This window comes from Phycodurus eques, chromosome 23, assembly GCF_024500275.1.
Source record: "Phycodurus eques isolate BA_2022a chromosome 23, UOR_Pequ_1.1, whole genome shotgun sequence".
Classification (NCBI taxonomy): Eukaryota; Metazoa; Chordata; class Actinopteri; order Syngnathiformes; family Syngnathidae; genus Phycodurus; species Phycodurus eques.
In genome coordinates, this window is record NC_084547.1 from 2,952,257 (window position 1) to 2,967,145 (window position 14,889).

The 14,889-nt window shown below is 50.1% G+C and overlaps 1 protein-coding gene across 1 annotated transcript; it reads left to right on the forward strand.

The window, feature by feature from the left end:
• The first annotated feature begins 1,096 nt into the window (after nt 1-1,096).
• Nucleotides 1,097-14,884, forward strand: arhgef11 (Rho guanine nucleotide exchange factor (GEF) 11). Its single transcript, XM_061668996.1, is given in 43 exon segments — nt 1,097-2,575; nt 2,890-2,904; nt 3,031-3,122; nt 3,204-3,308; nt 3,567-3,616; nt 3,692-3,749; nt 3,962-4,140; nt 4,269-4,340; nt 4,412-4,519; nt 4,609-4,657; nt 4,759-4,799; nt 4,869-4,955; nt 5,794-5,862; nt 6,235-6,339; nt 6,516-6,614; nt 6,857-6,899; nt 6,991-7,087; nt 7,158-7,280; nt 7,434-7,457; nt 7,528-7,654; nt 7,718-7,811; nt 7,931-7,960; nt 8,394-8,517; nt 8,595-8,798; nt 8,993-9,040; nt 9,118-9,266; nt 9,504-9,644; nt 9,724-9,800; nt 10,103-10,228; nt 10,303-10,420; nt 10,549-10,562; nt 10,564-10,698; nt 10,866-10,941; nt 11,231-11,389; nt 11,464-11,545; nt 11,902-11,979; nt 12,400-12,455; nt 12,521-12,640; nt 12,884-13,027; nt 13,113-13,205; nt 13,272-13,462; nt 13,766-13,880; nt 13,966-14,884. Coding segments are annotated over 43 exon segments (4,002 nt in total). The 5' UTR covers nt 1,097-2,540; the 3' UTR covers nt 14,016-14,884.
• Nucleotides 14,885-14,889: the final 5 nt, after the last annotated feature.

Below are 14,889 nucleotides of genomic sequence, written 5' to 3' on the forward strand. Positions count from 1 at the left end.
GCCTACATCAAGATGGTGCAAATGTGGCGCAGGTGTTCCACTGGACTATTTAAACATGTTCGTATGGGTGCTCCACATTTTCACTTCTCCTTGACAATCTCCAATTATGAAAATAATTTGATATATATATATATATGTATTAAAAAAATAGATTTTTTTAAATATCTCAATGGAAGTGAGGCTGGACATGGTTGCTGTGTTCATTTTGTTTGCTTTTATTGTAATTTACTTTCTGGATGTTTTTGTTGATTCCGCAAATGTTGCATTGATGTTTGTTTTTGTTGTCATTTTTTAAATGTTTATTTTATTATTATTTTTTTTTGTATAATTCTATCTTTGCGCAACCTGCAGGTGTATTGGTCAGCTTCAAAGAAATTGTGGAAATCTCACAATGGGCTGGGCCTAATCAACTCTTACTATGTGACATGTGTCAAGAGGATTATTTCCCTGCACAGTGTGTTTTTATTATTTCTTGACTATTACAATGGGTTTTAACCTGTGGAATTAAAAAACAAAAAAAGAAATATGACCAAATAAATGTAACACTTGAATGGGTTATTATTTTGTGTATGGGTGCATTAGCTTGGTTTTAAATAGTACAAAACCATCCTGAGCCCCATCCAAAGATAGCTTGGCAAAAAAAAAGTCACAAATACTAAAATATGAAGAAATGGTATAAAACAAAAGAATGAAGTCAGTTTGAAGAAAATCCCGAAAAGAAAAACGGACTTAATTACAAGAATAAGTAAAGATGTCAAAATTATGTATAAATCACAATTGATAAATAAAATAATGAAATGTGAATTTATGTGAAATTACATAGAAAAAAAGTAACTTTAAAATAAGTATCCCAAAAAAACTAAGAAACAGAAACAAAAAATAAAAACGGAATTAAAAACATACTAACACGAGGAAAAAAACTATCAAGAACAAATAAATTCAGAAATATATAAAGCCCATAATAATAAAAAAATAAATGTATAAAAATCTTCATACTTCAAAACTAAATGGAAAAACAAAAATACACAAGAAATAATCAGAAAATTAAAACTATTTAAATGCTTAGGAAATAACTAAAGAACTACTCGAAACCCAAAAATACATAAAGTGAAGTTCCAAAAAAACTAATGCCTTTATATGAATAAAGGCCAATTGTACACACACACACAAGAAATTTTAAAACAAAAACAAATAAAGGGGTGAGAGAGTGGAGAAGGAGACATAACTTTCAAACTCCCACTTTCCAAATGAATGCTCCAAAATGCACATTTGAAACACACGAGACGCCTGCCCACGAGGGGGCGCTGCGTTCGGGCAGGAAGAGAAAGTACATGGCCGCGGATGCCCCGGAGCAGCAGCAGCAGCAGCAGCAGCAACAACAAAACAAAACAACACCCTCATTCGGTCACCGTCTGGGATTTGTGTGGCTTTTTGGGTGCTTACGGCGAGGACCTTGTGCATTGGCGAAGCACGCAAGGCAGACGTCGGTGTATTTTTGGGTGGGTGGGGACGTGTAGCCGAGGCGGATTTCGGCTAGAATGGCTGCTAGCCGGCTAGCATTGATGCACCTTTAACCTCTTGTTGATTTGCACCAGCAGTAGTGAATGCACTGGCCCAGTTGTCGTTCATAAAGCACCTATACTGTGGCCGAGTCGCACTTTACCCGCACATTACTCGTTCGCATTTTTTAATTGTTATTCGCGACCTCCGACGGGAGCGCCGTGTTAGCTTTCGGCAAACCCGAGAATGGGGCGCTTTGGGCGGCCACAACACTCGACGTCGACCGAGCCGTTAAGCTAACGTCGGCCCGGTAACGCCATACCAACGTTCTGTTCAATTCTGAATAAAATTGCGCCTAATTTGTTATTTTTGCGCGTTAAATTTGTAAATACATAAGGAGCGGCCAATGTTGGTTCACCTGCCAGGCAGCCAGCTAGCAGTAGACGTCCACCTTCTCGCGTGTCTGTTGTAATTTCCCAACATTTCTTCTGCCAAGGCACCAATTTTACATGAGAAAAAAAAATGATCATGGCCTTTTACCAAACATGAAAGGCACAAAAAGTGGCTACGCACTTTAATTTTGTACCTTCCGCCATCTAGTGGAAGAACATTTAATTGTTATGCGTGTCACTATACACCGCTGGCGTAGATGGATGAAAATAAAATGCATTGTATGTTGTCAGTAAAATAATTTTCAGGCTAATTATGTGGAATTGGGTCGTTTCCCACCGCGCACTGGTTGGAAGTCGCTGGGCTGCAGCGTGCTCCTCGAGATAATCTTGCTCACGAGCCTTCGCTTGGACATGTTGAAGTTTTAAGCAATGTGGTGTTCCCTTTCTACTGACCGGCAAAGTGTTGCGACATATGTGGACACGAGCATTTGGTTTTATGGATGATGGATACGAGCGCGAGCATCCGCGCGAGAGTGCCGAGAGGAAAATGAGCAGGTTGTACATGTCAGCGTTGTGAAACGGAGCTGTTTGCGACTGGAACATGGCCGTGACGAGGAAGGCGACAGCAGCAGTTCACTGACTGAAGACATGAGTGTCCGCCAGCCCACCTCCACCCTTGACAGGTAACGTGCACACAGAGCGGTAGGCCGATACTGACGAAGAATCAAACATGTCGAAATATTGCTGTTACGTGAAACTGGTTAGGGACCGCTGGTGTGTGTGTAGGGCAGCAGTCTTTTTTTTTTTTTTTTAGTTAGTTTTCCCTCATCAGACGTTTGGCTCGAGGAGCGAGAGAGCAACTCAAATGCAACCGAGCGTGAAAAAAACAACAACGAAAAACCTGTTCATGGAAGTGGGTTTTCAAATGAAACAGCAGCATCTGAACGTCTTCTTTCTCTTTCCCTTTGAATCGCTTTCCGCCTCTTCACGCTTTCAGCCCCTTCGCCGCTTGGTGAGTTGTCAGTTGTGACGCGTGCCCCGCCCTCTTCTCTCTGCCGGACGCTCCCAGTTCTCCGCGCGTGCCCCTGATCTGGCAACTCGTCTTCATCTTCACCCGTCTCTTTGCCCGTCAACGCAGGCTCAGCAGTCTGACCACCGGGGACTCGGAACGCAAGTCGTCCGCCAGTCAGCAGAGGGACCCGCTGGCCGACGTCCCCAGCGAGCGCGCGGGTGAGCGCGGTTTTGACGCGGTACTATCCCCGCCGTGCGGTCCTGGATGTCGCTTTTGATGTCCGCGCGTCACTCTGTCAGGCGGCGGCTCGGTCCAGAGATGCGTGGTGGTGCAGAAGGACCAGCTGGGTTTCGGCTTCACCGTGTGCGGCGAGCGGGTGAAGCTGGTGCAGAATGTGCGGGCAGGTGAGTCACACCAGTCTTGTGTAAAGTATCTGAAAGGATATAATAATACCACCTTAAATTCCATCAATGTGGACTAGCTTTGAGGAAATGCAGTGGCGAAAGTGTGAAAGTTGCCAGAAATATAACCAATGTAAGTGCAGTAACAGGAAGTAGAGTATTGGTACTCTGTTACATTACAAGACTCTGTCAGACGCAGGTGAGCCGGTATTGGTTGCCGAGTCAGCGTTTGTCTGTTCATCCTCTCCCTCCTCCTCACAGGCGGGGCAGCCGTCAAGGCCGGAGTCCAAGAAGGAGACCGAATCATAAAGGTGTGGGCACTCCCACGTGGCACACGGCCAATGGGGCGCTTCGTCACCGCTTACTTCCTCTCTGTCCCGCTCCAGGTGAACGGTTCGCTCGTGTCCTCCATGTCCCATCAGGAGGTGGTGAAACTCATTAAATGTGAGTGCACTGTCGTCGCGAATAAAAGTATTTGTCGTCGTTTGAAATAATATTAGGCAGCAAGGCCGTCCTCTTTGCTCATGCCGAAGTGATTCACGATGAATTGAGTTCAAGCGCTAATCGTCGTTGCGTAGCGATAAATTCCACGTGTCAACCAGTCTGTTCAACACCTCGTATGCGTCTTGATGTGCTTTGTCCACGTCGTGGCACAGCTGGAACGTATGTCGCGCTCACCCTGCAAGGACCGCCCCCTTCGCCGTGCTCCTTCCCCGCTGATCCCGCACCCAATCAGAGGATGCTTACTAGCGTTGAGGCTCCACCCCCACCACCTTCACTGTCAGGACTGAGCGGCACTCCCTCTCAAAGAATCACTGGACCCAAACCGCTCCAGGTCAGTGCCAGGTTTTTTTAAAATACAAATGAACACATTACAACATAACATAACATTTTCAGCGTTTTTGTCTCGATTTTATGTATTTCCTTATCGCAATTTTACGCTGTCAAATATCTGCGCTGCAGGACCCCGAGGTGCAGAAGCACGCCTCTCAGATACTTCGGAAGATGCTGCACCAGGAAGAAACGGAGCTGCAGGTAAGCCGCACGCGGCGATGACATCACGGCGGAGGGTTGCGTCAGTCCCTGCGTTGCTGTGCGCTTTCCAGGTCTTAATGGAGGAGCAGTCGCGGAATCCGTCGCCGTCTCTGGAAGAGCGAATCGAAAGCGCCAAGAGGCGAGCCCGTCAAGTGCGCGTCAAGCTTCAGCAGGACGCAGTGAGGATGCCCGCTGGCGCCTTTGTGATAGCCGTCGATGTCTCCCGCCCTTCTCCCAACAAACGTTTTGCCTTTTTGTGCGCCTCCAGGAGGGAACGCGGTCGCAATGCGTCAACCGCGCCGTCACGGGAGGCGAAGGTTCGTGTCCTCGTGTGAGCGGTCAAGGCATCAAAGTAGTAACTGTTGCTAAAACTCCTCCTCGTCCTCTTCTCTTCCTCCTCCTCCTCCTCCTCCTCCAGCAGGACGCTTGTCGCTGGACTCGAGCGAGGGCGACATGGAGGTACGCTTCTCGTTCTCCCGCCTCGCACCCTGGCATGTTTGTGATTGTGCCCCTCCCCGTCTCTCCCAGGCCTTTGAAAGTCCCCACTCATCCCCCTCATCTTCCTTCCGGAGCTTTCTACACCGCCGGCAGAGCTCCAACACCCTCTCCGATTCGGTGAGCACTTCCTGTTTGCTGTGACGTTACCTCCTGCCACGTGACCTGCTCGGACAGACGGAGGGTGCGTCTCGGGTCGCTTGATTGCAACCGTCCTCTCTCTTTAATGCGTCGACCCCAACCCAGAATTTGTTCTCGCACGTCCAGATTATCGAGGATCTTAATTGTCCAAAATGAGCACTGTGGAGTGAGTGGTAACAGCTAATTCATGACCTGGCTAATCGGAAAAGGTTGTATTATTCTTTCCACAATTGGGTCATAAGTGGAGCAGGAGCTTTAAAAAAGAATCATGCATTTGGTAAATGACCAAATTGCTGGAACATTTAGGACGTGTCCTGAAAGTTACGCAAGCTACAGTCAGGGTTTTATGAAATAAATTCACAAATACCAACCTTAGCCTGGCGATAACAACACTGACAAGAGAAATGCAAGTAAAGAGCAACGTTTTCGATTGATTTACTGTCCGTATTTGCATGTCACTACAAATATGTGGTGCAAGCGAGAGAGGCGGGGGCATTAAGTACAAAGAATAATTCTGCTCCTGACAATGAATTTGTGCCACATTATTTCTAATTGCGGTCTGCGTCAAATGACCGACAAGAGAACATGTCATTTCTCCAAGCATTTGTCCCTCCTCGTTCAAAAACGTTGCAAATAAACAATTGCGACGCACTCACCGAGTGTTAAGTCGAAAAGTTGTTCGCCGCATACCTTCCTCACCTCCATCGTTATCATCATCACGATGGATGCCTCCTGATGCTTACCCAAGTTCACATTCCTGACTGTTTGAGCTGGAAATTGTGCGTGTGTGTGTGTGTGTGTGTGTGTTGGCTGGCAGAGCGGCAGAGCCCAGATCATCGGGCCTGAGGAGGAAGACGAGGAAGACGACAATTACGTGTTCAATGAGGTGAGCGTTTCTCAGCTCCAGTTTTCCATTGGCCGGCAATGGGGCACTCGAGTCATGTGACCTGACTCGAGTCCGACTTAAGTCACCAATTTTTGGACTGACAAAAGACTCGTCTAAGAGTTGGACTTGGTATTTACTTGCTAGTGACACATTCACTGCCATTGACGGCTTTAGAAGTCAAATATCCATGTTCACTGGGAAGGCTGGCAGTGAATGAGTGAAATAATATGTGAACGTGTTAGTACAGCGAACGAACACAAGTGATACAGAATACAAAGCAGCTAATGTGCGGGTACACTGAGCGAGACTGTCTGACTTATGATTTGCTTAACCCAGATAATGACTTGACTCCACTCCCACCCACTAATGCAGATGGACGGCCCCTTCCAGGACATGGAGCTGCTGAAGTTGCGGCCCGCCCACATGACCATCTTCCTTAGATACGTCTTCACGCAGCTTCTGGACCCCAACCCGCTGGTCAGTTGCCCAGTTATTGTTGCTTGCCTTATTATTATTATTTTTTTTAATATGTGTGTGTGCGTGTGTGTGTGTGTGTATATATATACACACACACACACACACACGCACACACACACACACACAACAACAACATATAACAATACGTGCCTTGACGTTGTCTGTGTGCACTGCAGCTCTTCTACCTGTCGGTGGAGGCTTACCTGGGCGCCGCGCCCAAAGACGCCCGCTCCCTGACTCCGCAGATCTGCTCCCATTTCCTCGATCCGGACGCCGTACGTACCGCCGCCATGTTGTTGTCGTTAGGATGTTCGACTCGCTAATTGGGCTGGGCGATAGCACCTGACAATCGAATTGTTTTAGCGTGTTTTATAAATCCAAGTTGAAAAATGCCATTGCAGCCTTTGTGTTTTTTTGGGGGTGTGGCCATCTGAGAAAAAGAAAAAGAAAAATCATTAAAATTGATAAGCCTCCCAGCTCTTGTCACTACTAAACACTGCATTCAATGTTGTTTTAGCCCTTGAAGCTCAAAGTACCAGAAGACTACCTTACAGACATCGGTAAGAACGGTAGCGAGAGGCGGTCGTGTTCTCTCCTGTTGTGGCGGCGGGTTCCCTCAACACGTTTTGTTTTTGTTTTTTGTCCTGCCAGAGAGCCGCTTACACTCTCAGGAGGACATCCGCGGGCCGCTGTGTGAGCTGCAGCAGCAGGTGCTCCCCCACATCCAGGACCAGCTTCTGGACTACAGGTACGTCGGGCACCAGCGGTGAGCGCCCTTCTCGTGCGCCGAATCCAAGCTGGCGTTTTATTTTGGACAGGAACAAGCAAATGATGGGCCTGGGCGCGCTCTTTGGCGAAAGTGACCTGCTGCTGCTGGACGGTGACCCGCTGAAAGAGCGTCAGGTGGTGGACAAGCAGGTCACCGCCCTCTGGGAGATCCTGTAAGTCCGCATTGAACTTGAACTCATTGCAGAGGTGATTGGGGGGGGGGGGGTTTGAAACCTGATGAGTCGGACTTGAAACTTGCGGACTCATTCCCCACACCTGAGCTGCTCTCCTGCCCCTTAACGTCTGCCTTTGTGTTCCCGCCACAGGTGCAAGCACGAAGAGGACAGAAGGTAAACAAGAATACAAAAGTCCGAGCCTATTGTTGTCGCCTCCTCTCTGCAGCGTCCCCTCTTTGCCCAGCTCCCCGCTGGCGTCGGCCGTGCTTCTGTACCTGCGCCACGCCGGCGTCAAGCTGCGAGACTCCAAGGCGTTCCCCGGTTTGAGCACCGAGAAGGAAAAGTGGCTCACGTTCCTCAAGACGAAAAAGGTAGCAAACGCCGACGTGAGCGCGCTGGTCGCGGCTGCTTCATGCCTGCCGTCGTCTCCCCAGCTGAGTGGCGCCAAGAAGGAGAAAGACGGCGAGGACAAGAAGAGGAATCCCATCCTGAAGTACATCGGGAAACCTCGGAGCGCATCGCAGTCCAGTAGGCACACAGTCATCGTATTTTTAGCATCGATGGACAACTACTTCTTATTGGTGTTATTTCTATGATTTGACTTTTGACATTTTGTGCTTTCTGTTGGCTTGTTTTTGCTTTCATAGCATTCCATGTCCCGTTGTCCCCTGCCGAAGGTACTTTTTCCCTCTTGTGCCGTCTTCCTGGAACAGTTTTTTACTCTTTCTTTATTTTGTTTTTTTTCCAAGCGTTATCTTCAACCAACTGAAAGAAATCATTTCAAGTATGATTTCTTTACATATAAAATGATGATAATTGCTTCTCGGGGGGGGGGAATACAATAAAATCCCTAGCTTCCGTTTTATGAAAACTTTGAACCAGGAAAGCTGGAAAAGCTGCAAAATCAAATCGTCTTGAGCAATAAACTGGACCTTCTTGATGAATGTCCCAGCCCCGCTTCCTTTATCTTTGTTCTGTCTCTTCTTCACCTCCATGTTTGTTGTTGTGACTTCAGCTGGTTTGAGTCTGTCTCCTTTCGTGAACCGTCGTCCTGCTTGACAAGCAACTGCAGCTTTGTGCGTGTTTGCGTTTTTGTACGCGTCTGCACAGTGCGACTAGGAAGCGTCAGGAACATCATTCAGCAGTTTGAGAACAACTCGGAGACCGGAGCCGAGGACGGCGGCGACCCGCAGGTGGCGTTGTCCGGCGGGCAGGGTGAAGACTGCGTGGCCCGGTAGGACACGCGACACCCGCCCGCGAGACGGGTTCGACGGGTCGATGATGTTCGTGCGACATGATGTGCGGTTGCAGCCCGACGGCCTCCGTGCGTCTGGCACGCAGCGAGTCTTTGAAGGCTCAGGGCGAAGGTCGGCGGCGGGGCGTCGCGTCATGCGGCGAGTCCGTCCCCCGCTCTCGCAGCGACGTGGACATGGAGGACCCCGGTGAGGAGAGGGACGGGCCAGGCCTCAGACTGCAGCACAGCGCCTCGTCGTCGGCGTCCGGCAGCTCGGCCAGGTAGGGCGCGATTGGCTGACGAGAGCGCATCCCGAAAGTATTCACAGCGCTACACTTTTTCCAAAATGTTGTTGCAGACTTATTCTAAATCGATGAATTGAATTGAGGGTGTACTGCAGCAAAATGTGGGAAAAAGGTGAAGCACAGTGAATACTTGACGTTGACGTGTCACGTGTGTCTCCGTTCACGTCCAGATCTCTGGAGAACCCCACACCGCCGTACACGCCGCGCTCCATCCGCAGGTGACACCCGACGCCGTCCCTCGCCAGTCGCGTGCCCGCTACAGATGAATGACGGCGTTAAAAATTCTCTGACACAGGAGCACGGAGTCGCCGCTGACCCTGCTGCTGGACGCCGGCGCCCCCGAGGAGGAGGCGTGCGAGGGTCAGAACTGGCAGGAGACTGTGCCACCTCAGCTCTTGGCCACGCTCGGCCCGAAGGAGGTGGAGCGCCAGGCGGTCATATACGGTGCGAATGGAAACGCAGTTTGCCGCCGTGTCGTTGAAGAAATTGCTCTCGAGTAATTTCATAAACTCGAGTAGCCTTGCCTTGAATCGTGAAAATCGGCAAATAATTGACATCTCCCCCGTAAAAGGTTCATACTGTATTATAATTGCTTATAAGGGCCACAAATACATGTCAGATAGAAAAGTTTCCCATGCGTTAGAGCCTTCGCGTAAAGCGACATTTTGTTGTTGTTGGCAGAGCTCTTCACGACCGAGGCGTCGCACCTGCGCACACTCCGAGTCCTGGACCAGGTCTTCTTCCAGAAGATGCGAGCCGTGCTCAGCGCCGACGAGCTGGCCTGCATCTTTCCCAACCTGCCGCAGGTCTACGAGCTGCACGGTGCGTACGGCCGCCGGCATGGGACGTCGCCGCGTGGCGTGAGCCGCCAGCGTCAACGCGTTTGCGCTTTGCTCTTCAGCCAGTCTGTGCGAGGCCATGAGGAAGCGGCGAGAGTCCGTCATCGTTCAAGACATCGGCGATGTCGTGTTGGCGAGGGTGAGCCCGATATCCGCCAGTGATTGACGCCCCCGAAATACGAAATGTTCCAAATGTCCGGCTGGCTATCAGCTGGTGGCTAACACTAGCCGCTACTCCGCTAACATGACGCGATCGAAGGTGGCGTCTTTTGGTGTTGCAGAGAGAGCGTAACATTTTTTTTTAAATGCAGATAGGAGCTAATAGATGCGGTTTTCAGCAAATATTTTCGTGATATTGTCCAGAAAATTGTGTGCGTAGATGTTTGATTACTGTCGTCGTTCCACGTGTGCGTGCGCTTGTGCTGATGTATATTTGTCCAGTTTGAGGGTGCCGCCGGGGAGGAGTTTCAGGAGCAGGCGTCCCAGCTGTGCAGGCAGCAGTCTCAGGCGCTGGAGCTCATTAAGAGCAAACAACGCAAAGACCCCCGCTTTACCCACATTGTCCAGGTAGGCGCAGGTCGGCCTCCGGCCCCCGTGCCAAGACGGCCGCCGCGCTTCGTGTGACGCTGTGACTCGTGCAGGAGTGCGAGGCGAGTCGCCACTGTCGCCGTCTGCAGCTCAGAGACCTGCTGGTGTCCGAAACGCAGAGGTTGACCAAGTACCCGCTTCTCCTGGACAACATCATCAAGCACACCGAGGGTGAGCGCCCGCGCTCGCGACCACGCTTAGCATCACCTGCGCACACAGCTGTACCAACCACGCTCGCTTTTTTTTTTTTTTTTTTTTTTTTTTTTTTTTTTTTTTTTTTTTTACCCCCTCCCACCAAGACACCTCCGCCGACCGTTCCCGCCCTCCAGCGGGCGCAGGCCTGTTGCCGTGGAATCCTGCAGGCGGTCAACGAGGTGGTCAGGGAGACTGAAGACCGCCACCATCTGAGCAAGTACCAACGCAGACTGGATGTGGCGCCACAGTTCAAGGTAATCTTGTGACTAACCCAACATAGCTGTGGCTCGTCGACGAACAGAAATAGGCATGGACGTTACAATATTTGTAAACCTTCAGATCGCTTTAAAATAAATTCCACAATCTCGGATTGTCTGCCCACCGGCCCGTCGGCATGTTTCACTTCCCGGCTTGTTGGCAGGGTCTGGACCTGAGCACCAAGAAGATGATCCACGAGGGTCCGCTCGTCTGGAAAGTCAGCAAGGACAAGCAGTTAGGTCAGTCGAGAACGAAACCGCACCGGTGTGGGCGCCCCCGTTGTGCCCGCCGGCTCAGGTTGCAAAGTTCCGTGAATCTAGGAAATAACAAGAATTTGCAAAAATCCAAGGTTGGCTCTGAATTGGGGCCAGCAAACAGACATAAAACCATCTACTAATTTGGTGAATGAAGAGTTTAACAGTCGGGAATTTGAACTGGGAAATATTGAGGGTAATTTAATTTGGTGTCAAGAATGACCAGAAACGCACCCGACATTTTTCCTCCCTCTTGCAACGCTGCCGCCGTCAGACATCCACGCGCTGCTCCTGTCCGACTGCCTGCTGCTGCTGCAGCGCGGCCCCGACGAGCGTCTGCTGCTGCGTCACCCGTCCCGCTGGCTGGGCGGGGGCGGCGGAGACAGCCCGCTGGTCAAGTTGGACTCGCTGCTGGTGCGCTCGGTCGCCACAGGTGAGCTCGGCGCCGCGTTGCAAAAGGCCCCGCGCCTGCGCCCCCCCGCTGTCAACTCATTCCCGCCCCCGCAGACAACAAAGCGCTCTACGTCATCAGCGCGACCGAGAGGCAGATCTACGAGCTGGCGGCGGGGACGGCGTCGGAGAAAAACACGTGAGCTCTCGTCACCGACCTCCCCGACTTTGGGTCTGCGTCTGGAATCAATCACTCATTCTCCACTCCCTGCTATTCAATGATTTCTCGTTTATCGTGAGAGGTATGTTGAGAACATGAAAACCGGCAATGTAGCGAGAGCGACGAGAGTCGATGTTTCTCGCGACCGCCCTCGTTCCCCTCGGCTTTTTCAGAATGCGTCGCGGGACGCGTTGAGAGCGCTCTGCTCACGACACATTCCAACAGCGCTAGAAAATGAGGAAGTCACTCTATTTGGGGGCGCTGTGTTTTCGGGAGCGATTCCGAACTCGGCCTCGTGTGTTTTCAGCAGAGCGTGACACGTGCTTGCGTTTCAGCTGGAAGGACTTTTTGGAGAAGACCGTCGCCTCTGCTGCCAGCCCACGCCCGAGCAATTACGGCTCAGCGGCCACTGCGTGAGTACACGTCCTGGTTAGTCTCCTATTTGTTTACGTCAGTTTAACTGTTTTTTTTCCCGAAAATTATTGAATGAAAATGGACTGTGATGTATTTTTTTTTTTATTATTATTATTTTTTTTAAATAATCCTTTTCTGTCATTAAATAATTGCTTAGTTGATTTTGTACATAGTGACATAATTCTTCTGGGATTTCATATGATTGACCCAAGGGCCAACATTTGCGCTCATTTTTTTTGAACAACCAAAGTGTTCAGCGCTCTTTACTTTGATACTTTGAAATGAAACCCAGCGCAACCAACAGCTTTCACAATTCACCTCGTCGCCGCTTGTTGGAGAAATAAACATGGTGAACCATCTGCCAAGGATATATATATATATATATTTTTTTTTTTTTCTTCTTCCCCCTCCACCACCAGCTCTCCCAGTCTTGGCGCTGCATCCTCGGTGGCAGGTGCGGGCTGCGCCTACGCAGGTACACGCCGCTCCGCCCGTTCTCCCCGCAAGCCGCAGCGCACGCTGACACTTGACTTTCTCCAGAAAACGCCGCGAGGGCCCGGAACGACGCCGCGGCCGTCTCTGCGGCTTGCGGCCGGTCGGGAGAACTGTACCGCCATGAAGGACACGGCGTGGGTGTGGCAGATGCGGCGTTGCAGGACGGTAAATAGGACAAATTCACAATATTATTTATGGGAGTTGATGCAAGTTAAAAAAAAAAAAAAACCCGTTTTAAATAATGATTTGCTTTTTGTCTTAGCGAAATTGATGAAAGTTGGAAATTGGATTTTTATGCATAAAGTCTGAGATTTGATTTTCAGGCCGTATCGCCCAGTCCAATTGTAAACAGGCTTTCGTTTTCAATTTGAATTATGTATGTTTTTTTTTTTTTTTTGACCCCGCCAGTGGAAACGCTGCGGCAGCTCCTCTTCCTCGACGCCCACGAGGACGGCTGGAGCCCCGCCTTGCGAAGCCCGGCCGACGCGCAGAATCTCCGCGGCGACCGACGTGAGGCGCCGCCGTGCGACGGCGCTCAGGTCGTAAGAACGGGTAAAGCTGTTTGGCGAGATATCGATCCAGTAACTCTTGAAAAAAAACATTTCTGCTGTTCCTCTCACACATATCCTTTGCTTAGCGATGGCGGCGGCTTCTTCTTACTCTGTCCCTGACGACATCGCTGATGATGTCACGGCAAAATCTGAGCAGTCGTCACCGGCCGCAGCGCACGGTAATGTCGACCCCCACCCGCCCACGCGGCGTTGTCGTCTGATCGGTCGTTGTCGATCTTGAACAGAAAATGTATTTTACCTGGTCGCGCCCGAACGGCGAGGCGAGAGCGCCGCCGACCCGGCGGACGGAGAAGCGGAAAGCGACGTGTCGGGGGGGTGCGGCGAGGAGGCGTTGCGGCAGAGTCACGTGATCAAAAACGTGGAGGAGGTCTTCCACACCATCGAGAACTTGATGAGCAAGCTGCGTCAGCTCAAGGTGAGCTCGCGGGCAGCCGTCTTGTCACATGGCCGTAATTTGGGACATCTATTGGCAGACAGACTTAACGGAAAGGATGACGCGCTGTGGTGACCCCGAACGGAACAAGCCCAAAAAAGAATTCACGTAAATGTCATCATTGATATTTTTTTGGACGGACTAAATTCACGCAGCGCGCTCATCCGCTGCTGCCGCTCGAGCTTCGAACACGTTAGCGACTCGTCGACGTCACGCACCGAAACGTCGACAAGTGGACTCGTGTGTACCGTCGGCGGCCATCTTCACTGAATTCTCTCTCTGCAGGACATCGAGGGCGAGCACCGCAAACTGCTGACGTCGCTCCGGGAGCCGTCGGAGGAGGAGGAGGAGCGGGCGTGCCGCCGCCGCCGCCGCGCTCCGGACCGCGGCTCGGCGGACGGTGAGCCGCGGCGGTCCGAAAGCAACGCGGCAGCTCTGCGCGTCCGCCCTTCGTCCCTAACTCGCTCTATTTGTCGATCCCGCAGGCAAGGAAGGAAGTCCCACCCAGCCCAGGATTCAGTCCACTGGATTGTGAGAGCCACTGGAAGCACCCCAAATGGGACCTCCAGTCACCCAGCACTTTAGCCACAACGCAGACCCCCGTCTCACCCTTAGCCCGCTTGACTGTGTTTGGCTTGTCTTAGGCCAGCGGTTCTCAAACCGGGGTCTCCGCGCCGGAGCTTGCAAAACAATTTGCCGTAAATTATTCTGATTATTATTTCGTGTCATTTACTCAAAAAAGTGCATACCTACTGTACAAATGGGGACCGGCCCGCCAATAAAACAAATGTAAGAAACCAATCCCTGCCTTTAGTCAATAAAGGCGCAATATTATGAAAATAAGACTTGTTAAGATAAGACTTTATTCCCCCAGTAAACATTTAGTTGGCTGTTAATATTTTTTCTAAAAATGGTTTTATTCTCGTAAGATTACCACTCAAATACATCTTTTGTTCTTGTAAAGATGGATTTAATTAATTTTTTTTTGTTTGTAAAATACGATGATTCTCAAAAATCTGGATTTGGCCCCCCATCCCAAAAAAATAAAAAATAAAATAGGCCACTTTTTAATTCCTGATGGCGCTTAGGGGTTTCAAGTGGTGGTAATGTTTCATCGGCGTTAGGATTATGAGGGACCCAAAAAGTTTGAGAACTCCTGTCTCAAAGGCCACGGCCTTGACTGACTGAACTTCTTAGCGGGAAAAACAAGCTGTGCAAAGATATGCTAAGCTTTCCAGCTGCTGCTGGTGGGCTTTTTGAAAAATCTTTTTTTTTTTTTTTTTTTTTGCTTATTGTTGTGTTGTGGAATCACGAAGAAAAGCCACGCTGACGCGTTTCACTTCCGAGCTGACGGACTCTACCAAAGTCAAAAAACAAAAAAAAAAAAAAAACAGCATCTGCAGAGTGTG